The sequence below is a fragment of the Paramisgurnus dabryanus genome, chromosome 4, assembly GCF_030506205.2.
Source record: "Paramisgurnus dabryanus chromosome 4, PD_genome_1.1, whole genome shotgun sequence".
In the NCBI taxonomy this organism is placed as follows: Eukaryota; Metazoa; Chordata; class Actinopteri; order Cypriniformes; family Cobitidae; genus Paramisgurnus; species Paramisgurnus dabryanus.
The window spans coordinates 25,534,117-25,556,688 of record NC_133340.1 but is presented as its reverse complement, the minus strand read 5'-3'; the positions used below and the strand labels follow the sequence as shown (position 1 = coordinate 25,556,688).

At 42.8% G+C, this 22,572-nt stretch overlaps 1 protein-coding gene and 39 non-coding genes across 40 annotated transcripts in view; 1 reads left to right on the top strand and 39 right to left on the bottom strand.

Moving 5' to 3' along the window:
• tsga10 (testis specific, 10) overlaps window positions 1–22,572 on the top strand; it is a 49,965-nt gene that overhangs the window by 3,521 nt on the left and 23,872 nt on the right. The window contains exons 4-12 of the mRNA XM_065295370.2: window positions 172–249; window positions 680–831; window positions 3,405–3,520; window positions 3,753–3,907; window positions 4,002–4,057; window positions 4,427–4,595; window positions 4,680–4,790; window positions 4,878–5,063; window positions 5,530–5,697. Coding sequence (XP_065151442.2) covers window positions 172–249; window positions 680–831; window positions 3,405–3,520; window positions 3,753–3,907; window positions 4,002–4,057; window positions 4,427–4,595; window positions 4,680–4,790; window positions 4,878–5,063; window positions 5,530–5,697 — 1,191 coding nt within the window. The remainder of the gene's footprint in view (window positions 1–171; window positions 250–679; window positions 832–3,404; window positions 3,521–3,752; window positions 3,908–4,001; window positions 4,058–4,426; window positions 4,596–4,679; window positions 4,791–4,877; window positions 5,064–5,529; window positions 5,698–22,572) is intronic.
• On the bottom strand, window positions 7,214–7,286 carry trnar-ucg (transfer RNA arginine (anticodon UCG)). Its single transcript has one exon. It is a non-coding gene; the product is annotated as a tRNA-Arg (tRNA).
• trnar-ucg (transfer RNA arginine (anticodon UCG)) lies at window positions 8,321–8,393 on the bottom strand. Its single transcript has one exon. It is a non-coding gene; the product is annotated as a tRNA-Arg (tRNA).
• Window positions 8,635–8,707, bottom strand: trnar-ucg (transfer RNA arginine (anticodon UCG)). The gene has a single exon. It is a non-coding gene; the product is annotated as a tRNA-Arg (tRNA).
• Window positions 8,961–9,033, bottom strand: trnar-ucg (transfer RNA arginine (anticodon UCG)). Its single transcript has one exon. It is a non-coding gene; the product is annotated as a tRNA-Arg (tRNA).
• Window positions 9,274–9,346, bottom strand: trnar-ucg (transfer RNA arginine (anticodon UCG)). Its single transcript has one exon. It is a non-coding gene; the product is annotated as a tRNA-Arg (tRNA).
• trnar-ucg (transfer RNA arginine (anticodon UCG)) lies at window positions 9,901–9,973 on the bottom strand. The gene has a single exon. It is a non-coding gene; the product is annotated as a tRNA-Arg (tRNA).
• Window positions 10,408–10,480, bottom strand: trnar-ucg (transfer RNA arginine (anticodon UCG)). The gene has a single exon. It is a non-coding gene; the product is annotated as a tRNA-Arg (tRNA).
• trnar-ucg (transfer RNA arginine (anticodon UCG)) lies at window positions 10,720–10,792 on the bottom strand. Its single transcript has one exon. It is a non-coding gene; the product is annotated as a tRNA-Arg (tRNA).
• On the bottom strand, window positions 11,034–11,106 carry trnar-ucg (transfer RNA arginine (anticodon UCG)). Its single transcript has one exon. It is a non-coding gene; the product is annotated as a tRNA-Arg (tRNA).
• trnar-ucg (transfer RNA arginine (anticodon UCG)) lies at window positions 11,346–11,418 on the bottom strand. The gene has a single exon. It is a non-coding gene; the product is annotated as a tRNA-Arg (tRNA).
• On the bottom strand, window positions 11,660–11,732 carry trnar-ucg (transfer RNA arginine (anticodon UCG)). Its single transcript has one exon. It is a non-coding gene; the product is annotated as a tRNA-Arg (tRNA).
• Window positions 11,987–12,059, bottom strand: trnar-ucg (transfer RNA arginine (anticodon UCG)). The gene has a single exon. It is a non-coding gene; the product is annotated as a tRNA-Arg (tRNA).
• Window positions 12,659–12,731, bottom strand: trnar-ucg (transfer RNA arginine (anticodon UCG)). Its single transcript has one exon. It is a non-coding gene; the product is annotated as a tRNA-Arg (tRNA).
• Window positions 12,985–13,057, bottom strand: trnar-ucg (transfer RNA arginine (anticodon UCG)). Its single transcript has one exon. It is a non-coding gene; the product is annotated as a tRNA-Gln (tRNA).
• Window positions 13,856–13,928, bottom strand: trnar-ucg (transfer RNA arginine (anticodon UCG)). The gene has a single exon. It is a non-coding gene; the product is annotated as a tRNA-Arg (tRNA).
• On the bottom strand, window positions 14,170–14,242 carry trnar-ucg (transfer RNA arginine (anticodon UCG)). Its single transcript has one exon. It is a non-coding gene; the product is annotated as a tRNA-Arg (tRNA).
• Window positions 14,496–14,568, bottom strand: trnar-ucg (transfer RNA arginine (anticodon UCG)). Its single transcript has one exon. It is a non-coding gene; the product is annotated as a tRNA-Arg (tRNA).
• Window positions 14,822–14,894, bottom strand: trnar-ucg (transfer RNA arginine (anticodon UCG)). Its single transcript has one exon. It is a non-coding gene; the product is annotated as a tRNA-Arg (tRNA).
• Window positions 15,135–15,207, bottom strand: trnar-ucg (transfer RNA arginine (anticodon UCG)). Its single transcript has one exon. It is a non-coding gene; the product is annotated as a tRNA-Arg (tRNA).
• Window positions 15,449–15,521, bottom strand: trnar-ucg (transfer RNA arginine (anticodon UCG)). The gene has a single exon. It is a non-coding gene; the product is annotated as a tRNA-Arg (tRNA).
• Window positions 15,775–15,847, bottom strand: trnar-ucg (transfer RNA arginine (anticodon UCG)). Its single transcript has one exon. It is a non-coding gene; the product is annotated as a tRNA-Arg (tRNA).
• On the bottom strand, window positions 16,101–16,173 carry trnar-ucg (transfer RNA arginine (anticodon UCG)). The gene has a single exon. It is a non-coding gene; the product is annotated as a tRNA-Arg (tRNA).
• On the bottom strand, window positions 16,426–16,498 carry trnar-ucg (transfer RNA arginine (anticodon UCG)). Its single transcript has one exon. It is a non-coding gene; the product is annotated as a tRNA-Arg (tRNA).
• On the bottom strand, window positions 16,752–16,824 carry trnar-ucg (transfer RNA arginine (anticodon UCG)). Its single transcript has one exon. It is a non-coding gene; the product is annotated as a tRNA-Arg (tRNA).
• On the bottom strand, window positions 17,078–17,150 carry trnar-ucg (transfer RNA arginine (anticodon UCG)). Its single transcript has one exon. It is a non-coding gene; the product is annotated as a tRNA-Arg (tRNA).
• trnar-ucg (transfer RNA arginine (anticodon UCG)) lies at window positions 17,949–18,021 on the bottom strand. The gene has a single exon. It is a non-coding gene; the product is annotated as a tRNA-Arg (tRNA).
• trnar-ucg (transfer RNA arginine (anticodon UCG)) lies at window positions 18,263–18,335 on the bottom strand. Its single transcript has one exon. It is a non-coding gene; the product is annotated as a tRNA-Arg (tRNA).
• Window positions 18,589–18,661, bottom strand: trnar-ucg (transfer RNA arginine (anticodon UCG)). Its single transcript has one exon. It is a non-coding gene; the product is annotated as a tRNA-Arg (tRNA).
• Window positions 18,915–18,987, bottom strand: trnar-ucg (transfer RNA arginine (anticodon UCG)). The gene has a single exon. It is a non-coding gene; the product is annotated as a tRNA-Arg (tRNA).
• On the bottom strand, window positions 19,228–19,300 carry trnar-ucg (transfer RNA arginine (anticodon UCG)). Its single transcript has one exon. It is a non-coding gene; the product is annotated as a tRNA-Arg (tRNA).
• On the bottom strand, window positions 19,542–19,614 carry trnar-ucg (transfer RNA arginine (anticodon UCG)). The gene has a single exon. It is a non-coding gene; the product is annotated as a tRNA-Arg (tRNA).
• On the bottom strand, window positions 19,868–19,940 carry trnar-ucg (transfer RNA arginine (anticodon UCG)). The gene has a single exon. It is a non-coding gene; the product is annotated as a tRNA-Arg (tRNA).
• On the bottom strand, window positions 20,181–20,253 carry trnar-ucg (transfer RNA arginine (anticodon UCG)). Its single transcript has one exon. It is a non-coding gene; the product is annotated as a tRNA-Arg (tRNA).
• Window positions 20,507–20,579, bottom strand: trnar-ucg (transfer RNA arginine (anticodon UCG)). Its single transcript has one exon. It is a non-coding gene; the product is annotated as a tRNA-Arg (tRNA).
• trnar-ucg (transfer RNA arginine (anticodon UCG)) lies at window positions 20,832–20,904 on the bottom strand. Its single transcript has one exon. It is a non-coding gene; the product is annotated as a tRNA-Arg (tRNA).
• Window positions 21,159–21,231, bottom strand: trnar-ucg (transfer RNA arginine (anticodon UCG)). Its single transcript has one exon. It is a non-coding gene; the product is annotated as a tRNA-Arg (tRNA).
• Window positions 21,472–21,544, bottom strand: trnar-ucg (transfer RNA arginine (anticodon UCG)). The gene has a single exon. It is a non-coding gene; the product is annotated as a tRNA-Arg (tRNA).
• On the bottom strand, window positions 21,798–21,870 carry trnar-ucg (transfer RNA arginine (anticodon UCG)). Its single transcript has one exon. It is a non-coding gene; the product is annotated as a tRNA-Arg (tRNA).
• On the bottom strand, window positions 22,124–22,196 carry trnar-ucg (transfer RNA arginine (anticodon UCG)). Its single transcript has one exon. It is a non-coding gene; the product is annotated as a tRNA-Arg (tRNA).

The following is a 22,572-nucleotide window of genomic DNA, read 5'->3' as shown; positions in this document are numbered from 1 at the left end:
TATTTAGGAAGAACTGAAGGAAAATCACTTACGCACTTGAGTTCCTCACTAGAGCACAGTAATAAATTGAGTCATCACACAGGGGAACAAAGGGATAATATCAGGAGGGAGAGTTCTGCTTTTAGGCCTCTGATTGTATATGTGTTTGCTTTGAACTGCACGTCGCCTCAGATCTCTCAGGAGACAGCCATCAGCGAGAGAGCTCACCTGGAGCAAAGCGTGGAAGACCTGCAGGCTGCTGTACTTACAGTAAGACCTATAGTCTTGTCAAATGCAATGCTAAAATGTACCATATGTATGATACTACACAATATAATGCTATTCTGCACAGTACAGTCCTTTACTGTATTGTACGATGCTATACTATACTACACTTCAAGTGCTATTGTTAACAATATTATACCACAATACACAACTACACCATACCATACAATGCTTACAATATGTTGTTGCTGTTGTACTGTAATGTACCGCAGTGCTTTTAAATATACTATTCAATAATGTTCGACTATGCAGTACAATACAGTACCGAACCATACTATAGTATAAAAAACATATAACACTATATTGTTTTTGTCGTAATAAAGCTACAGATTAATAAATTGATCAAAATGTAATACACAGCTATTGTTATGGACCGTTGTTGTCATTAACACATACTGGTGTCTATGCATCCCAGCTGGAGCAGGAAAGAGGGGAGCAGAAAAGCAGGCACGCTCAGATGAGGGAGACCATGATTGGCCTGGAGCAGGAACTCCATACACTTGGTAGAAAACTTAACAGCAGTGAGGAAGAGCTCAATCGCATCAGGATCGAGTGCAGTAGCCTCAGGTATTTTGCAATGCAAAAGGAACACTCAAACATCTTTAGGTTTGGTACTTAAAGGATTATTCCACTTTAATAAAAAAATCTGATTATTTACTCACCCCCATGTCATCCTAGATGGTTATGTCTTTGTTCAGTCGAGAAGAAGTTAGGTTTTTTGAGGAAAACATTCCAGGATTTTGTTCCAGGTAGTAGACCTTAACACTTTAAGGTTTCTATGCAGCTTCAAATTGCTTTAAACGATCCTAACTGAGGCATAAGGGTCTTATCTAGAGAAATGATCGAAATAAAAAAAAAATAATAAAGTACTTTTTAACCACAACTTCTTGTCTTGCACTAGCCTTGTGATGCGCCAGCATGACCTTACGTATTACGTAATCATGTCAAAAGGTCAGGCATGACGTATGAAAAAACTACCGCTCCAGTGTTTACAAGTGTGGAGAAAGAAGATCATTCCGAAGTTGTTGTTTGTGGGATGATACTAATTAATGTGTCAGTTTTATTGTTTTAAATGATCCACAAGTGTGCGTTTCACATATGTAGGGCCCTATTTTAATGATCTAAGCGCATCATCTAAAGCGCACGGTCTAAATGGGCGTGACTGATGCCACTTTTGCTAATTTAACGCCGGGAAAAATGGTTTGTGCGCCGAGCGCATGGTCGAAAAGGGTTGTACATATTTTCCCTGATGAGTAATGGGTGTGTTTTGGGCGTAACGTGCAATAAACCAATGAGAGTCTTATCTCTCATCTCCTTTAAAAGCCAGTTGCGCTGGCGCTGTGCGTAATCCCTATTTAGATGACGGACCTTGTAAACTGAAAAACTAAGCGGAGAAAGTAGACCACCAGTTTAAGAATAATGTTAAAAATGTGTTGTTTTCATTTTTATTGAATTTTTTTTTTTATTAAAACCTTTAAAAGCCTTTTTCTTTCAGTCATAGAAGTACAAATAGCAGGCTTTGAATTGCTGTAAATGTATTGATATCCTACATAATCATGTAATCTCATAAAATAATTTGCAAATATGCAAGAAAAAGTTTGTACTCTAAAAATACAAACAAGCCATAAAGAATTTACAAACGTGCAGAGAGCCGAAGCGTTTCAGCACTAGAACAGCGCCTTTTTTTCGAAGCATTGCTTAAAATGTTCCTCATCTTACCATATCCACAGGTACAGAGTCATACAATAAATCTGTAAGATAGCATTTAAAAACATTTAAAAATAGATGCATTTGTTTAAAGCAAACCATTTATTTATTTACCAGGCTACAGGTGAAGCAGCTCTTTGCGCCTTCTAACGTCTCATAATTAGTCCTCATTTATGTCAAAGAGACTCAATAATAACCTTTTACATTCAATCCTTTAATATTTCATATTTAAAAACATTTTTGTGCTGCTGCGCATTCATGTATGTGATAAGCAAACCCGCGTTTATAGGCGCATATTACTAATGCGCTCTTTAAAGCGTAACTAAACCCCTGGTCAGAGGCTGACTCCACCCACTGCAATATTTGAAAAATGCAGAAAAAGTGGGCAGATCCCAACGGAGATAGGGGGGACGAACTAATTGTGTGGTGAGATCGTAACAAGGGCGTGGTGAGCTTGAACCTGCTTACATCACGAGTCATTTCTTGGACCCAACATCCAATAGGAAAATTCAACTGCAGTAGCCACCGTTCAACCTCAAGAGGGCAGCACTCAGACGTTTTTACACCATATATTGTAGTATTGAAACACTTTATATCCAAATGTCAAAAAACTTACTAAAATCAATGAACAGCACTAATAAAGCATCATTCTTACAGATCATTAACTAAAAAAAGTTGGTTTGGGGTTTAGTTACTCTTTAAATAATAAAAAACATATTGCATCAATGACTTTAGACTTTAGAGCAGGTTTTTGTTGGTCAATGGTGTAGTCTATTTTAGTTGTCTCAAAATAGCAACGCGCCAACAATGCGCCTGAACACACCTCGTTTTCAGACTAGAACGCCCATGGGCGCAAAAGGGGGCACAAATGCATTTGCTATTTAAACAACGTAGCGCTAAACGTGAAAATTGCGCAGGGTGGAAACTAGAAAAAGACACTTGAGTCGTGCAATTGCGCTGCATTGCGCTGGGTGTAAGATAGAGCCCGTAATGTGACGTGATTCTGTAATATTTAAGATCGCGCTGGTGCGTCACACGACAAGTGCAAGACGAGAAGTTTTAAAAGTATAGATTTTTTATTATTTTTGGCAAAAATTTCGATCTTTTTGCTAGATAAGACCCTGATCCTTCGGTTGGGATCATTTAGAGCCCTTTGAAGCTGCATCGCCACTATATGGAGAAAAATCCTGGAATGTTCTCCCCAAAAAACTTTTCTTTTCAACTGAACAAAAAAAGACATAAACATCTTGGATGACATGGGGGTGAGTGAATTATCTGGATTTTTAAATGAAAGTGGAGTAATCCTTTAAGATTCTTAAAAAGTGTGATGAGGAATCTAACATGGTGCCTCTGGTTTATAAGAAATGGCGTCCCATGTCTGTGTTGAATGAAAGTAAGCTATATTTTTAATCATACCTGTATGTGTACACCAGACTGTCAAACAATCAGATGGAAAGTTCTCTGAGTGAGACGCAGCGGCGACTGACCAGCAGGATTGGAGAGCTGCAAAAAGTTCAGGAGAGAAATAAACTGCTCGATGAAAAAAACGGTAAGAACAAAAATGTATAAAACGGTTGGGGTTTGGATGAATTAATTGGATATCTCCTTGTACCCTATAATCTACAATATAGAGGGAGCATCTTCCTCTAACCCAATCACCCCCACTTTCCAAGTAGGGGAGGTTCAGTATTTTAGTCCAAGTCTATTTATCTTCATTTTCCACTAAGGATTTTAAATATTAACATGTGCTTTGCATATTGCGCTTCTGCATGTCTCATCAGAGTCTCTGCTGAGGCAGGTAACAGTGTCGCGAGATGAGGTCGGCATGCTGCAGCGCACCATCTCAGAACTGAACCAGCACCGAGACACAGTGCAGAAACAGCTGGAGAAAAAGAGTGAGCTGCTTAGCACAGCAAATAATCAGCTGGATGAGAGGGTATTACTCTTTATTTTCCCAGATTAGCTTGTTTGCTTGATTGTTAGTTGCTTTCCATTGTATCATATGTACATTTGTGGACATTTCTTTTCAGGAAAAAACCATCAGGAGTTTGAGGCTGAAAACTGAGGATCTTGAAAAATCTTTAATGTAAGTACGTTAATGTAATTAGCTTTTACTAGCAAACACTGGTGTTTGAATTTAGTGGATGCTTTTATCTACAGCAAAATGCGCATTCAAGATATACAGTTAAACTTTGTGTGTCCTTGCGAATCGAACCATCGACCTTGGTGTTGCTAGCATAATTCTCTATCAAATTAGCTACAGGCACTCTTTTTGCATGTTTTCAAGTATAAGTTCTTGTTTTCAAGTATAAGTTCTATAATGTACAAGCTCTATAAAGTATAAGCTATATAATGTACGAATTACTGTATTTTTTATAAAACATGTTATCAACACCATCAAAGAACAATAGGGCTTGATTTAATACTATTTTACTAACTTAAATTCTGTTCACAGAACTCTAAGGGAAACTGTGGTTGCAAGAGAGAGAGAGCTAGATATTTTGAGGAGGAAGATGTCAGACTGTGAAAAGGAGATGTTCACAGTAAGGAAAGTCAAAGATGCCATGTTGCAAGAGAATGGTCAGCTCAGGGCCGACCTTGATCAGGCACATCTGGACAACCAGGTAGCACAATGTCTAATGTGTTTAAATTAATTATGTCCAGCACATTCTTTAACCACATACATGCACCTTTATTTGTTTATTCAGGCTCTGCAACTTAAACTAGATGAAGCTACTCAGGAAGTAGAAGACTTGCAGAGAAAAGTACAAGATCACGTTGCTGACATCTCATGTACTGAAGATCTGCTATCTGCTAAGGTAAAATTACTTTAAATGGACTCTCAGTAGATCTTATGTACTAACTTTTTACTTAGTTAATGTCCATTTTAAAATGCTATTCTTCAGGAGCAGGAGTGTCGGGATCTCCAGGATTCCAGAAGGAAAGCATCCCTACAGGCGGAAAGCTGGGAGAAACAGACCAGACAAGCAGAAACCACCATCACAGAAATCCGTACTGAGCTTCGCGACTCAAAGATTGAGATGCTTCGACTTAAAGAAAAAGCAGACAGCCTTGAGAAAAGCCTGCAAGAAGTTAGTTTAGTTCTTGGTGATGGTGGTGACAATGATTTTGATGTTGATATTCCGGAGATTCTCACTTTATACCAACCACACCCACAAGACTAAAGCTTTTAATAAACACGTAGAAGACCCAGATTAAAGCCAACTTTCAGCTATGATAAATGTTTGGATCAAATCATATCTACAGTTAAATGCCCATGTAATTTATGTGTTTAGTTTATGAGTGGTAAAAAATTTTGACAGCACAGTTTAATAGTAAGGGATCCTGTAGCTCAGCTGGTAAAATCTGATTGCTCTTGTGCAAAGATTATGGGTTTGATTTCCAGAAAATGCACAAATTGATAACGTATTATGTGCACTGTAAATTGATTTAGATCTCCTAAATGTCTTTAAATGTGCAAAGGGTGATGAGTTTCAGTCATGCTGTGTAATCTTGGCTTTAGTAAACTGAACTAAAGATGATTGTTGTTGTGTCCAGGCACTAAGTGCAGAACGAAGCTGCAATAGTCAGCTGTCTCAGCTGAACAGAAAGATAATTCACATGGAGGAAGATCTGCATCAGGCGGAGACTGAGCGTGGACAAGTGCAATCGGACCTGGAAAAAACACGAGAGCTGTGCATCAAACTGGATGCCAACAAAGAGGCTGTGAGTACCCATGATGGCTCTGCATGTAAGATTGTGTCTAAAATGTGTCTTAGGGTAAGGGGTTATTTCCCCCTCCGTAGTGCACGAAGGCACCCCCTTTTTATGCTACACCCACGGTTTGAATCTAGAATCCATTGCATTGCATTTAAAGGGAAAAATAGGTTTAGATTATACAATCATTATTTAGCTGGGAGTTTTATGCTACACCCTTAGTCTCAGCAAGACATTTTAGACCTGCAAACCATGCCTTTAGGAACATGCAAAGGAAAACACAGCTTTAGGGTTGTACAATCAATTGGAGATTTAATGCTGCACCCACCTAAAGGTTGCTATCCCCAAACAACCCGTATGGGACTCAAGCCCACAATTCTCAGCTCTGAAGGCTGATGTCTTGTCCATTAGGCTATCTGCATAGATGGCGTCACTCTGTGTATTCTCAACCAGAGTTTTCAGACCCACAAACCATGCCTCTGAACCATGCAAAGGGTTGCTATCTCCAAATTACCAAGATGGGACTCAAATCCACAATCTGATGCATAATTGGCCACCACTCGGCCTAAAGGCTGCAACTTCCACATGACCCAGGTGGGATTCAAACCCAAAATCCTCAGCATGCCTCACTCTGGGTTGTCTCAACCAGAGATTTCAGATCTACAAACCATGCAATTCATTAGATGCAAAGTGAAACACAAATTTAGGGTTGTAGGATCCTTATTTAACGGTTCGACAAAGCAGAGTTTGTTGTAGCAACCATGCTGTTCCTGAACGACCCATGTGGGACTCAAACCCAAAACTACAGCTCAATTGGTGATTTAGTGCTACAACCCATTACAGTCTATCTTCAAACGACCCAGATGGGACTCGAACCCACAATCCTCAGCTCCGAAGGCTGATGCCTTATCCATTAGGCCAGAGTTTATTGAAACATCCATGCTGTTCCTGAACGACCCATGTGGGACTCACACACAAAACTCACAGCTCAATTGGAGATTTAGTGCTCCAACCCTAAAGGCTACCTCCAATTGACCCAGATGGGACTCGAACGCACAATTCTCAGCTCCGAAGGCTGATGCCTTATCCATTAGGCCACTGGGCCACCTGCTGTCCCCATCTTGGGTATTCTCAATCAGAAATTTCAGATCCATAAACCATGCATTTCATTACATGCAAAGTGAAACACAAATTTGGGGTTGTAGAATCATAATTTAACGGTTCGACAAAGCAGAGTTTGTTGTAGCAACCATGCTGTTCCTGAACGACCCATGTGGGACTCAAACCCAAAACTCACAGCTCAATTGGTGATTTAGTGCTACACCCCATTACAGGCTATCTTCAAACGACCCAGATGGGACTCGAACCTACAATCCTCAGCTCCGAAGGCTGATGACTTATCCATTAGGCCACTCTGCCAACTGCATGCCTCACTCTGGGTTGTCTCAACCAGAGATTTCAGATCTACAAACCATGCATTTCGTTACATGCAAAGTGAAACACAAATTTACAGGCTATCTTCAAACGACCCAGATGGGACTCGAACCCACAATCCTCAGCTCCGAAGGCTGATGCCTTATCCATTAGGCCACTGGGCCACCTGCTGTCCCCATCTTGGGTATTCTCAATCAGAAATTTCAGATCCATAAACCATGCATTTCATTGCATGCAAAGTGGAACACAAATTTAGGGTTGTAGAATCATAATTTAACGGTTCTACAAAGCAGAGTTTGTTGTAGCCACCATGCTGTTCCTGAACGACCCATGTGGGACTCACACCCAAAACTCACAGCTCAATTGGTGATTTAGTGCTACACCCCATTACAGGCTATCTTCAAACGACCCAGATGGGGCTCGAACCCACAATACTCAACTCCGAAGGCTGATGCCTTATCCATTAGGCCACCTGCTGTCCCCATCTTGGGTATTCTCAATCAGAGATTTCAGATCCATAAACCATGCATTTAATTACATACAAAGTGAAACACAAATTTAGGGTCTCAACCAGAGATTGTAGGATCCTTATTTAACGATTTGACAAAGCAGAGTTTGTTGTAGCAACCATGCTGTTCCTGAACGACCCATGTGGGACTCACACACAAAACTCACAGCTCAATTGGTGATTTAGTGCTCCAACCCTAAAGGCTACCTCCAATTGACCCAGATGGGACTCGAACGCACAATTCTCAGCTCCGAAGGCTGATGCCTTATCCATTAGGCCACTGGGCCACCTGCTGTCCCCATCTTGGGTATTCTCAATCAGAAATTTCAGATCCATAAACCATGCATTTCATTACATGCAAAGTGAAACACAAATTTAGGGTTGTAGGATCCTTATTTAACGAATCAACAAAGCAGAGTTTGTTGTAGCAACCATGCTGTTCCTGAACGACACATGTGGGACTCAAACCCAAAACTCACAGCTCAATTAGTGATTTAGTGCTATAACCCATTACAGGCTATCTTCAAACGACCCAGATGGGACTCGAACCCACAATCCTCAGCTCCGAAGGCTGATGCCTCATCCATTAGGCAACTGGGCCACCTGCTGTCCCCATCTTGGGTGATCTCAATCAGAAATTTCAGATCCATAAACCATGCATTTCATTAAACCATGCATTTCATCTTCAAACGACCCAGATGGGACTCGAACCCACAATCCTCAGCTTCGAAGGCTGATGCCTTATCCATTAGGCCACTGGGCCACCTGCATGCTTCACTCTAGGTTGTCTCAACGAGATATTTCAGATCTACAAACCATGCATTTCATTACATGCAAAGTGAAACACAAATTTAGGGTTGTAGAATCATAATTTAACGGTTCGACAAAGCAGAGTTTGTTGTAGCCACCATGCTGTTCATGAACGACCCATGTGGGACTCAAACCCAAAACTCACGGCTCAATTGGTGATTTAGTGCTACACCTCATTACAGGCTATCTTCAAACAACCCAGATGGGACTCGAACCCACAATCCTCAGCTCCGAAGGCTGATGCCTTATCCATTAGGCCACTGGGCCACCTGCCGATCCCATTTTGGATATTCTCAATCAGAGATTTCAGATCCATAAACCATGCATTTAATTACATACAACGTTAAACACAAATTTAGGGTCTCAACCAGAGATTGTAGGATCCTTATTTAACGATTCGACAAAGCAGAGTTTGTTGTAGCAACCATGCTGTTCCTGAACGACCCATGTGGGACTCAAACCCAAAAGTACAGCTCAATTGGTGATTTAGTGCTACAACCCATTACAGGCTATCTTTAAACGACCCAGATGGGACTCGAACCCACAATCCTCAGCTCCGAAGGCTGATGCCTTATCCATTAGGCCACTGGGCCACCTGCCATCTTAATCTAGGTTGTCCCAACCAGAGATTTCAGATTTACAAACCATGCATTTCATTACATGCAAAGTGAAACACAAATTTAGGGTTGTAGGATCCTTATTTAACGATTCGACAAAGCAGAGTTTGTTGTAGCAACCATGCTGTTCCTGAACGACCCATGTGGGACTCAAACCCAAAACTCACAGCTCAATTGGTGAGTTAGTGCTACACCCCATTACAGGCTATCTTCAAACGACCCAGATGGGACTCGAACCCACAATCCTCAGCTCCGAAGGCTGATGCCTTATCCATTAGGCCACTGGGCCACCTGCCATCTCAATCTAGGTTGTCCCAACCAGAGATTTCAGATTTACAAACCATGCATTTCATTACATGCAAAGTGAAACACAAATTTAGGGTTGTAGGATCCTTATTTAACGGTTCGACAAAGCAGAGTTTGTTGAAACATCCATGCTGTTCCTGAACGACCCATGTGGGACTCAAACCCAAAACTCACAGCTTATTTGGTGATTTAGTGCTACACCCCATTACAGGCTATCTTCAAACGACCCAGATGGGACTCGAACCCACAATCCTCCGCTCCGAAGGCTGATGCCTTATCCATTAGGCCACTAGGCCACCTGCCGTGCCCAGCTTGGGTATTCTCAATCAGAAATTTCAGATCCATAAACCATGCATTTCATTACATGCAAAGAGAAACACAAATTTAGGGTTGTAGGATCCTTATTTAACGGTTCGACAAAGCAGAGTTTGTTGAAACATCCATGCTGTTCCTGAACGACCCATGTGGGACTCAAACCCAAAACTCACAGCTTAATTGGTGATTTAGTGCTACACCCCATTACAGGCTATCTTCAAACGACCCAGATGGGACTCGAACCCACAATCCTCAGCTCCGAAGGCTGATGCCTTATCCATTAGGCCACTGGGCCACCGGCTAAACCCTTCTTGGATATTCTCAATCAGAGATTTCAGATCCATAAACCATGCATTTCATTACATGCAAAGTGAAACACAAATTTAGGGTTGTAGGATCCTTATTTAACAATTCGACAAAGCAGAGTTTGTTGAAACATCCATCCTCAGCTCCGAAAGCTGATGCCTTATCCATTAGCCCACTAGGCCACCTGCTGTCCCCAGCTTGGGTATTCTCAATCAGAAATTTCAGATCCATAAACCATGCATTTAATCACATGCAAAGTGAAACACAAATTTAGGGTTGTAGGATCCTTATTTAACGGTTCGACAAAGCAGAGTTTGTTGTAGCCACCATGCTGTTCCTGAACGACCCATGTGGGACTCAAACCCAAAACTCACAGCTCAGTTGGTGATTTAGTGCTACACCCCATTAAAGGCTATCTTCAAACGACCCAGATGGGACTCGAACCCACAATCCTCAGCTCCGAAGGCTGATGCCTTATCCATTAGGCCACTGGGCCACCTGCTGACCCCATCTTGGATATTCTCAATCAGAGATTTCAGATCCATAAACCATGCATTTCATCACATGCAAAGTGAAACACAAATTTAGGGTTGTAGAATTATAATTTAACGGTTCGACAAAGCAGAGTTTGTTGTAGCAACCATGCTGTTCCTGAACGACCCATGTGGGACTCACACACAAAACTCACAGCTCAAATGGTGATTTAGTGCTCCAACCCTAAAGGCTACCTCCAAACGACCCAGATGGGACTCGAACCCACAATCCTCAGCTCCGAAGGCTGATGCCTTATCCATTAGGCCACTAGGCCACCTGCTGTCCCCAGCTTGGGTATTCTCAATCAGAAATTTCAGATCCATAAACCATGCATTTCATTACATGCAAAGTGAAACACAAATTTAGGGTTGTAGGATCCTTATTTAACGGTTCGACAAAGCAGAGTTTGTTGAAACATCCATGCTGTTCCTGAACGACCCATGTGGGACTCAAACCCAAAACTCACAGCTTAATTGATGATTTAGTGCTACACCCCATTACAGGCTAGCTTCAAACGACCCAGATGGGACTCGAACCCACAATCCTCAGCTCCGAAGGCTGATGCCTTATCCATTAGGCCACTGGGCCACCGGCTGACCCCTTCTTGGATATTCTCAATCAGAGATTTCAGATCCATAAACCATGCATTTCATTACATGCAAAGTGAAACACAAATTTAGGGTTGTAGAATTATAATTTAACGGTTCGACAAAGCAGAGTTTGTTGTAGCAACCATGCTGTTCCTGAACGACCCATGTGGGACTCACACACAAAACTCACAGCTCAAATGGTGATTTAGTGCTCCAACCCTAAAGGCTACCTCCAATTGACCCAGATGGGACTCAAACCCACAATCCTCAGCTCCGAAGGCTGATGCCTTATCCATTAGGCCACTAGGCCACCTGCTCTCCCCAGCTTGGGTATTCTCAATCTGAAATTTCAGATCCATAAACCTTGTATTTCATTACATGCAAAGTGAAACACAAATTTAGGGTTGTAGGATCCTTATTTAACGGTTCGACAAAGCAGAGTTTGTTGAAACATCCATGCTGTTCCTGAACGACCCATGTGGGACTCAAACCCAAAACTCACAGCTTAATTGGTGATTAAGTGCTACACCCCATTACAGGCTATCTTCAAACGACCCAGATGGGACTCGAACCCACAATCCTCAGCTCCGAAGGCTGATGCCTTATCCATTAGGCCACTGGGCCACCTGCTGACCCCATCTTCGATATTCTCAATCAGAGATTTCAGATCCATAAACCATGCATTTAATTAAATACAAAGTGAAACACAAATTTAGGGTCTCAACCAGAGATTGTAAGATCCTTATTTAACGATTCGACAAAGCAGAGTATGTTGTAGCAACCATGCTGTTCCTGAACGACCCATGTGGGACTCAAACCCAAAACTCACAGCTCAATTGGTGAGTTAGTGCTACACCCCATTACAGGCTATCTTCAAACGACCCAGATGGGACTCGAACCCACAATCCTCAGCTCCGAAGGCTGATGCCTTATCCATTAGGCCACTGGGCCACCTGCCGATCCGTTTTGGATATTCTCAATCAGAGATTTCAGATCCATAAACCATGCATTTAATTACATACAAAGTGAAACACAAATTTAGGGTCTCAACCAGAGATTGTAAGATCCTTATTTAACGATTCGACAAAGCAGAGTTTGTTGTAGCAACCATGCTGTTCCTGAACGACCCATGTGGGACTCAAACCCAAAACTCACGGCTCAATTGGTGATTTAGTGCTACACCTCATTACAGGCTATCTTTAAACGACCCAGATGGGACTCGAACCCACAATCCTCAGCTCCGAAGGCTGATGCCTTATCCATTAGGCCGATGCCTTATCCATTAGGCCACTGGGCCACCTGCCGATCCGTTTTGGATATTCTCAATCAGAGATTTCAGATCCATAAACCATGCATTTAATTACATACAAAGTGAAACACAAATTTAGGGTCTCAACCAGAGATTGTAAGATCCTTATTTAACGATTCGACAAAGCAGAGTATGTTGTAGCAACCACGCTGTTCCTGAACGACCCATGTGGGACTCAAACCCAAAACTCACAGCTCAATTGGTGAGTTAGTGCTACACCCCATTACAGGCTATCTTCAAACGACCCAGATGGGACTCGAACCCACAATCCTCAGCTCCGAAGGCTGATGCCTTATCCATTAGGCCACTGGGCCACCTGCCGATCTGTTTTGGATATTCTCAATCAGAGATTTCAGATCCATAAACCATGCATTTAATTACATACAAAGTGAAACACAAATTTAGGGTCTCAACCAGAGATTGTAAGATCCTTATTTAACGATTCAACAAAGCAGAGTTTGTTGTAGCAACCATGCTGTTCCTGAACGACCCATGTGGGAATCAAACCCAAAACTCATGGCTCAATTGGTGATTTAGTGCTACACCCCATTACAGGCTATCTTCAAACGACCCAGATGGGACTCGAACCCACAATCCTCAGCTCCAAAGGCTGATGCCTTATCCATTAGGCCACTGGGCCACCTGCCGATCCGTTTTGGATATTCTCAATCAGAGATTTCAGATCCATAAACCATGCATTTAATTACATACAACGTTAAACACAAATTTAGGGTCTCAACCAGAGATTGTAAGATCCTTATTTAACGATTCAACAAAGCAGAGTTTGTTGTAGCAACCATGCTGTTCCTGAACGACCCATGTGGGAATCAAACCCAAAACTCATGGCTCAATTGGTGATTTAGTGCTACACCCCATTACAGGCTATCTTCAAACGACCCAGATGGGACTCGAACCCACAATCCTCAGCTCCAAAGGCTGATGCCTTATCCATTAGGCCACTGGGCTACCTGCCGATCCCATTTTGGTTATTCTCAATCAGAGATTTCAGATCCATAAACCATGCATTTCATTACATGCAAAGTGAAACACAAATTCAGGGTTGTAGGATCCTTATTTAACGATTTGACAAAGCAGAGTTTGTTGTAGCAACCATGCTGTTCCTGAACGACCTATGTGGGACTCAAACCCAAAACTCACAGCTCAATTGGTGACTTAGTGTTCGAACCCTAAAGGCTACCTCCAATTGACCCAGATGGGACTCGAACGCACAATTCTTAGCTCCGAAGGCTGATGTCTTATCCATTAGGCCACTGGGCCACCTGCTTTCCCCATCTTGGGTATTCTCAATCAGAGATTTCAGATCCATAAACCATGCATTTAATTACATGCAAAGTGAAACACAAATTTAGGGTTGTAGAATCATACTTTAACGGTTCGACAAAGCAGAGTTTGTTGTAGCAACCATGCTGTTCCTGAACGACCCATGTGGGACTCAAACCCACAATCCTCAGCTTCGAAGGCTGATGCCTTATCCATTAGGCCACTGGGCCACCTGCATGCCTCACTCTAGGTTGTCTCAACGAGATATTTCAGATCTACAAACCATGCATTTCATTACATGCAAAGTGAAACACAAATTTAGGGTTGTAGAATCATAATTTAACGGTTCGACAAAGCAGAGTTTGTTGTAGCCACCATGCTGTTCATGAACGACCCATGTGGGACTCAAACCCAAAACTCACGGCTCAATTGGTGATTTAGTGCTACACCTCATTACAGGCTATCTTCAAACAACCCAGATGGGACTTGATCCCACAATCCTCAGCTCCGAAGGCTGATGCCTTATCCATTAGGCCACTGGGCCACCTGTCGATCCCATTTTGGATATTCTCAATCAGAGATTTCAGATCCATAAACCATGCATTTAATTACATACAACGTTAAACACAAATTTAGGGTCTCAACCAGAGATTGTAGGATCCTTATTTAACGATTCGACAAAGCAGAGTATGTTGTAGCAACCATGCTGTTCCTGAACGACCCATGTGGGACTCAAACCCAAAAGTACAGCTCAATTGGTGATTTAGTGCTACAACCCATTACAGGCTATCTTTAAACGACCCAGATGGGACTCGAACCCACAATCCTCAGCTCCGAAGGCTGATGCCTTATCCATTAGGCCACTGGGCCACCTGCCGATCCGTTTTGGATATTCTCAATCAGAGATTTCAGATCCATAAACCATGCATTTAATTACATACAAAGTGAAACACAAATTTAGGGTCTCAACCAGAGATTGTAAGATCCTTATTTAACGATTCGACAAAGCAGAGTATGTTGTAGCAACCACGCTGTTCCTGAACGACCCATGTGGGACTCAAACCCAAAACTCACAGCTCAATTGGTGAGTTAGTGCTACACCCCATTACAGGCTATCTTCAAACGACCCAGATGGGACTCGAACCCACAATCCTCAGCTCCGAAGGCTGATGCCTTATCCATTAGGCCACTGGGCCACCTGCCGATCTGTTTTGGATATTCTCAATCAGAGATTTCAGATCCATAAACCATGCATTTAATTACATGCAAAGTGAAACACAAATTTAGGGTTGTAGAATCATACTTTAACGGTTCGACAAAGCAGAGTTTGTTGTAGCCACCATGCTGTTCATGAACGACCCATGTGGGACTCAAACCCAAAACTCACGGCTCAATTGGTGATTTAGTGCTACACCTCATTACAGGCTATCTTCAAACAACCCAGATGGGACTCGAACCCACAATCCTCAGCTTCGAAGGCTGATGCCTTATCCATTAGGCCACTGGGCCACCTGCATGCTTCACTCTAGGTTGTCTCAACGAGATATTTCAGATCTACAAACCATGCATTTCATTACATGCAAAGTGAAACACAAATTTAGGGTTGTAGAATCATAATTTAACGGTTCGACAAAGCAGAGTTTGTTGTAGCCACCATGCTGTTCATGAACGACCCATGTGGGACTCAAACCCAAAACTCACGGCTCAATTGGTGATTTAGTGCTACACCTCATTACAGGCTATCTTCAAACAACCCAGATGGGACTCGAACCCACAATCCTCAGCTTCGAAGGCTGATGCCTTATCCATTAGGCCACTGGGCCACCTGCCGATCCCATTTTGGATATTCTCAATCAGAGATTTCAGATCCATAAACCATGCATTTAATTACATACAACGTTAAACACAAATTTAGGGTCTCAACCAGAGATTGTAGGATCCTTATTTAACGATTCGACAAAGCAGAGTTTGTTGTAGCAACCATGCTGTTCCTGAACGACCCATGTGGGACTCAAACCCAAAAGTACAGCTCAATTGGTGATTTAGTGCTACAACCCATTACAGGCTATCTTTAAACGACCCAGATGGGACTCGAACCCACAATCCTCAGCTCCGAAGGCTGATGCCTTATCCATTAGGCCACTGGGCCACCTGCCGATCCGTTTTGGATATTCTCAATCAGAGATTTCAGATCCATAAACCATGCATTTAATTACATACAAAGTGAAACACAAATTTAGGGTCTCAACCAGAGATTGTAAGATCCTTATTTAACGATTCGACAAAGCAGAGTATGTTGTAGCAACCATGCTGTTCCTGAACGACCCATGTGGGACTCAAACCCAAAACTCACAGCTCAATTGGTGAGTTAGTGCTACACCCCATTACAGGCTATCTTTAAACGACCCAGATGGGACTCGAACCCACAATCCTCAGCTCCGAAGGCTGATGCCTTATCCATTAGGCCACTGGGCCACCTGCCGATCCGTTTTGGATATTCTCAATCAGAGATTTCAGATCCATAAACCATGCATTTAATTACATACAAAGTGAAACACAAATTTAGGGTCTCAACCAGAGATTGTAAGATCCTTATTTAACGATTCGACAAAGCAGAGTTTGTTGTAGCAACCATGCTGTTCCTGAACGACCCATGTGGGACTCAAACCCAAAACTCACGCTCAATTGGTGATTTAGTGCTACACCTCATTACAGGCTATCTTCAAACGACCCAGATGGGACTCGAACCCACAATCCTCAGCTCCGAAGGCTGATGCCTTATCCATTAGGCCACTGGGCCACCTGCCGATCCGTTTTGGATATTCTCAATCAGAGATTTCAGATCTATAAACCATGCATTTAATTACATACAACGTTAAACACAAATTAAGGGTCTCAACCAGAGATTGTAGGATCCTTATTTTAACGATTCGACAAAGCAGAGTTTGTTGTAGCAACCATGCTGTTCCTGAACGACCCATGTGGGACTCAAACCCAAAAGTACAGCTCAATTGGTGATTTAGTGCTACAACCCATTACAGGCTATCTTTAAACGACCCAGATGGGACTCGAACCCACAATCCTCAGCTCCGAAGGCTGATGCCTTATCCATTAGGCCACTGGGCCACCTGCCGATCCGTTTTGGATATTCTCAATCAGAGATTTCAGATCCATAAACCATGCATTTAATTACATACAAAGTGAAACACAAATTTAGGGTCTCAACCAGAGATTGTAAGATCCTTATTTAACGATTCGACAAAGCAGAGTATGTTGTAGCAACCACGCTGTTCCTGAACGACCCATGTGGGACTCAAACCCAAAACTCACAGCTCAATTGGTGAGTTAGTGCTACACCCCATTACAGGCTATCTTCAAACGACCCAGATGGGACTCGAACCCACAATCCTCAGCTCCGAAGGCTGATGCCTTATCCATTAGGCCACTGGGCCACCTGCCGATCTGTTTTGGATATTCTCAATCAGAGATTTCAGATCCATAAACCATGCATTTAATTACATACAAAGTGAAACACAAATTTAGGGTCTCAACCAGAGATTGTAAGATCCTTATTTAACGATTCAACAAAGCAGAGTTTGTTGTAGCAACCATGCTGTTCCTGAACGACCCATGTGGGAATCAAACCCAAAACTCATGGCTCAATTGGTGATTTAGTGCTACACCCCATTACAGGCTATCTTCAAACGACCCAGATGGGACTCGAACCCACAATCCTCAGCTCCAAAGGCTGATGCCTTATCCATTAGGCCACTGGGCTACCTGCCGATCCCATTTTGGTTATTCTCAATCAGAGATTTCAGATCCATAAACCATGCATTTCATTACATGCAAAGTGAAACACAAATTCAGGGTTGTAGGATCCTTATTTAACGATTTGACAAAGCAGAGTTTGTTGTAGCAACCATGCTGTTCCTGAACGACCTATGTGGGACTCAAACCCAAAACTCACAGCTCAATTGGTGACTTAGTGTTCGAACCCTAAAGGCTACCTCCAATTGACCCAGATGGGACTCGAACGCACAATTCTTAGCTCCGAAGGCTGATGTCTTATCCATTAGGCCACTGGGCCACCTGCTTTCCCCATCTTGGGTATTCTCAATCAGAGATTTCAGATCCATAAACCATGCATTTAATTACATGCAAAGTGAAACACAAATTTAGGGTTGTAGAATCATACTTTAACGGTTCGACAAAGCAGAGTTTGTTGTAGCAACCATGCTGTTCCTGAACGACCCATGTGGGACTCAAACCCACAATCCTCAGCTTCGAAGGCTGATGCCTTATCCATTAGGCCACTGGGCCACCTGCATGCCTCACTCTAGGTTGTCTCAACGAGATATTTCAGATCTACAAACCATGCATTTCATTACATGCAAAGTGAAACACAAATTTAGGGTTGTAGAATCATAATTTAACGGTTCGACAAAGCAGAGTTTGTTGTAGCCACCATGCTGTTCATGAACGACCCATGTGGGACTCAAACCCAAAACTCACGGCTCAATTGGTGATTTAGTGCTACACCTCATTACAGGCTATCTTCAAACAACCCAGATGGGACTTGATCCCACAATCCTCAGCTCCGAAGGCTGATGCCTTATCCATTAGGCCACTGGGCCACCTGTCGATCCCATTTTGGATATTCTCAATCAGAGATTTCAGATCCATAAACCATGCATTTAATTACATACAACGTTAAACACAAATTTAGGGTCTCAACCAGAGATTGTAGGATCCTTATTTAACGATTCGACAAAGCAGAGTATGTTGTAGCAACCATGCTGTTCCTGAACGACCCATGTGGGACTCAAACCCAAAAGTACAGCTCAATTGGTGATTTAGTGCTACAACCCATTACAGGCTATCTTTAAACGACCCAGATGGGACTCGAACCCACAATCCTCAGCTCCGAAGGCTGATGCCTTATCCATTAGGCCACTGGGCCACCTGCCGATCCGTTTTGGATATTCTCAATCAGAGATTTCAGATCCATAAACCATGCATTTAATTACATACAAAGTGAAACACAAATTTAGGGTCTCAACCAGAGATTGTAAGATCCTTATTTAACGATTCGACAAAGCAGAGTATGTTGTAGCAACCACGCTGTTCCTGAACGACCCATGTGGGACTCAAACCCAAAACTCACAGCTCAATTGGTGAGTTAGTGCTACACCCCATTACAGGCTATCTTCAAACGACCCAGATGGGACTCGAACCCACAATCCTCAGCTCCGAAGGCTGATGCCTTATCCATTAGGCCACTGGGCCACCTGCCGATCTGTTTTGGATATTCTCAATCAGAGATTTCAGATCCATAAACCATGCATTTAATTACATGCAAAGTGAAACACAAATTTAGGGTTGTAGAATCATACTTTAACGGTTCGACAAAGCAGAGTTTGTTGTAGCCACCATGCTGTTCATGAACGACCCATGTGGGACTCAAACCCAAAACTCACGGCTCAATTGGTGATTTAGTGCTACACCTCATTACAGGCTATCTTCAAACAACCCAGATGGGACTCGAACCCACAATCCTCAGCTTCGAAGGCTGATGCCTTATCCATTAGGCCACTGGGCCACCTGCATGCTTCACTCTAGGTTGTCTCAACGAGATATTTCAGATCTACAAACCATGCATTTCATTACATGCAAAGTGAAACACAAATTTAGGGTTGTAGAATCATAATTTAACGGTTCGACAAAGCAGAGTTTGTTGTAGCCACCATGCTGTTCATGAACGACCCATGTGGGACTCAAACCCAAAACTCACGGCTCAATTGGTGATTTAGTGCTACACCTCATTACAGGCTATCTTCAAACAACCCAGATGGGACTCGAACCCACAATCCTCAGCTTCGAAGGCTGATGCCTTATCCATTAGGCCACTGGGCCACCTGCCGATCCCATTTTGGATATTCTCAATCAGAGATTTCAGATCCATAAACCATGCATTTAATTACATACAACGTTAAACACAAATTTAGGGTCTCAACCAGAGATTGTAGGATCCTTATTTAACGATTCGACAAAGCAGAGTTTGTTGTAGCAACCATGCTGTTCCTGAACGACCCATGTGGGACTCAAACCCAAAAGTACAGCTCAATTGGTGATTTAGTGCTACAACCCATTACAGGCTATCTTTAAACGACCCAGATGGGACTCGAACCCACAATCCTCAGCTCCGAAGGCTGATGCCTTATCCATTAGGCCACTGGGCCACCTGCCATCTCAATCTAGGTTGTCCCAACCAGAGATTTCAGATTTACAAACCATGCATTTCATTACATGCAAAGTGAAACACAAATTTAGGGTTGTAGGATCCTTATTTAACGATTCGACAAAGCAGAGTTTGTTGTAGCAACCATGCTGTTCCTGAACGACCCATGTGGGACTCAAACCCAAAACTCACAGCTCAATTGGTGAGTTAGTGCTACACCCCATTACAGGCTATCTTCAAACGACCCAGATGGGACTCGAACCCACAATCCTCAGCTCCGAAGGCTGATGCCTTATCCATTAGGCCACTGGGCCACCTGCCGATCCGTTTTGGATATTCTCAATCAGAGATTTCAGATCCATAAACCATGCATTTAATTACATACAAAGTGAAACACAAATTTAGGGTCTCAACCAGAGATTGTAAGATCCTTATTTAACGATTCGACAAAGCAGAGTATGTTGTAGCAACCATGCTGTTCCTGAACGACCCATGTGGGACTCAAACCCAAAACTCACAGCTCAATTGGTGAGTTAGTGCTACACCCCATTACAGGCTATCTTCAAACGACCCAGATGGGACTCGAACCCACAATCCTCAGCTCCGAAGGCTGATGCCTTATCCATTAGGCCACTGGGCCACCTGCCGATCCGTTTTGGATATTCTCAATCAGAGATTTCAGATCCATAAACCATGCATTTAATTACATACAAAGTGAAACACAAATTTAGGGTCTCAACCAGAGATTGTAAGATCCTTATTTAACGATTCGACAAAGCAGAGTTTGTTGTAGCAACCATGCTGTTCCTGAACGACCCATGTGGGACTCAAACCCAAAACTCACGCTCAATTGGTGATTTAGTGCTACACCTCATTACAGGCTATCTTCAAACGACCCAGATGGGACTCGAACCCACAATCCTCAGCTCCGAAGGCTGATGCCTTATCCATTAGGCCACTGGGCCACCTGCCGATCCGTTTTGGATATTCTCAATCAGAGATTTCAGATCTATAAACCATGCATTTAATTACATACAACGTTAAACACAAATTAAGGGTCTCAACCAGAGATTGTAGGATCCTTATTTTAACGATTCGACAAAGCAGAGTTTGTTGTAGCAACCATGCTGTTCCTGAACGACCCATGTGGGACTCAAACCCAAAACTCACAGCTCAATTGGTGAGTTAGTGCTACACCCCATTACAGGCTATCTTCAAACGACCCAGATGGGACTCGAACCCACAATCCTCAGCTCCGAAGGCTGATGCCTTATCCATTAGGCCACTGGGCCACCTGCCGATCTGTTTTGGATATTCTCAATCAGAGATTTCAGATCCATAAACCATGCATTTAATTACATGCAAAGTGAAACACAAATTTAGGGTTGTAGAATCATACTTTAACGGTTCGACAAAGCAGAGTTTGTTGTAGCCACCATGCTGTTCATGAACGACCCATGTGGGACTCAAACCCAAAACTCACGGCTCAATTGGTGATTTAGTGCTACACCTCATTACAGGCTATCTTCAAACAACCCAGATGGGACTCGAACCCACAATCCTCAGCTTCGAAGGCTGATGCCTTATCCATTAGGCCACTGGGCCACCTGCCGATCCGTTTTGGATATTCTCAATCAGAGATTTCAGATCCATAAACCATGCATTTAATTACATACAAAGTGAAACACAAATTTAGGGTTTCAACCAGAGATTGTAAGATCCTTATTTAACGATTCGACAAAGCAGAGTATGTTGTAGCAACCACGCTGTTCCTGAACGACCCATGTGGGACTCAAACCCAAAACTCACAGCTCAATTGGTGAGTTAGTGCTACACCCCATTACAGGCTATCTTCAAACGACCCAGATGGGACTCGAACCCACAATCCTCAGCTCCGAAGGCTGATGCCTTATCCATTAGGCCACTGGGCCACCTGCCGATCCGTTTTGGATATTCTCAATCAGAGATTTCAGATCCATAAACCATGCATTTAATTACATACAAAGTGAAACACAAATTTAGGGTCTCAACCAGAGATTGTAAGATCCTTATTTAACGATTCAACAAAGCAGAGTTTGTTGTAGCAACCATGCTGTTCCTGAACGACCCATGTGGGAATCAAACCCAAAACTCATGGCTTAATTGGTGATTTAGTGCTACACCCCATTACAGGCTATCTTCAAACGACCCAGATGGGACTCGAACCCACAATCCTCAGCTCCGAAGGCTGATGCCTTATCCATTAGGCCACTGGGCCACCTGCTGACCCCATCTTCGATATTCTCAATCAGAGATTTCAGATCCATAAACCATGCATTTAATTAAATACAAAGTGAAACACAAATTTAGGGTCTCAACCAGAGATTGTAAGATCCTTATTTAACGATTCAACAAAGCAGAGTTTGTTGTAGCAACCATGCTGTTCCTGAACGACCCATGTGGGAATCAAACCCAAAACTCATGGCTCAATTGGTGATTTAGTGCTACACCCCATTACAGGCTATCTTCAAACGACCCAGATGGGACTCGAACCCACAATCCTCAGCTCCAAAGGCTGATGCCTTATCCATTAGGCCACTGGGCTACCTGCCGATCCCATTTTGGTTATTCTCAATCAGAGATTTCAGATCCAT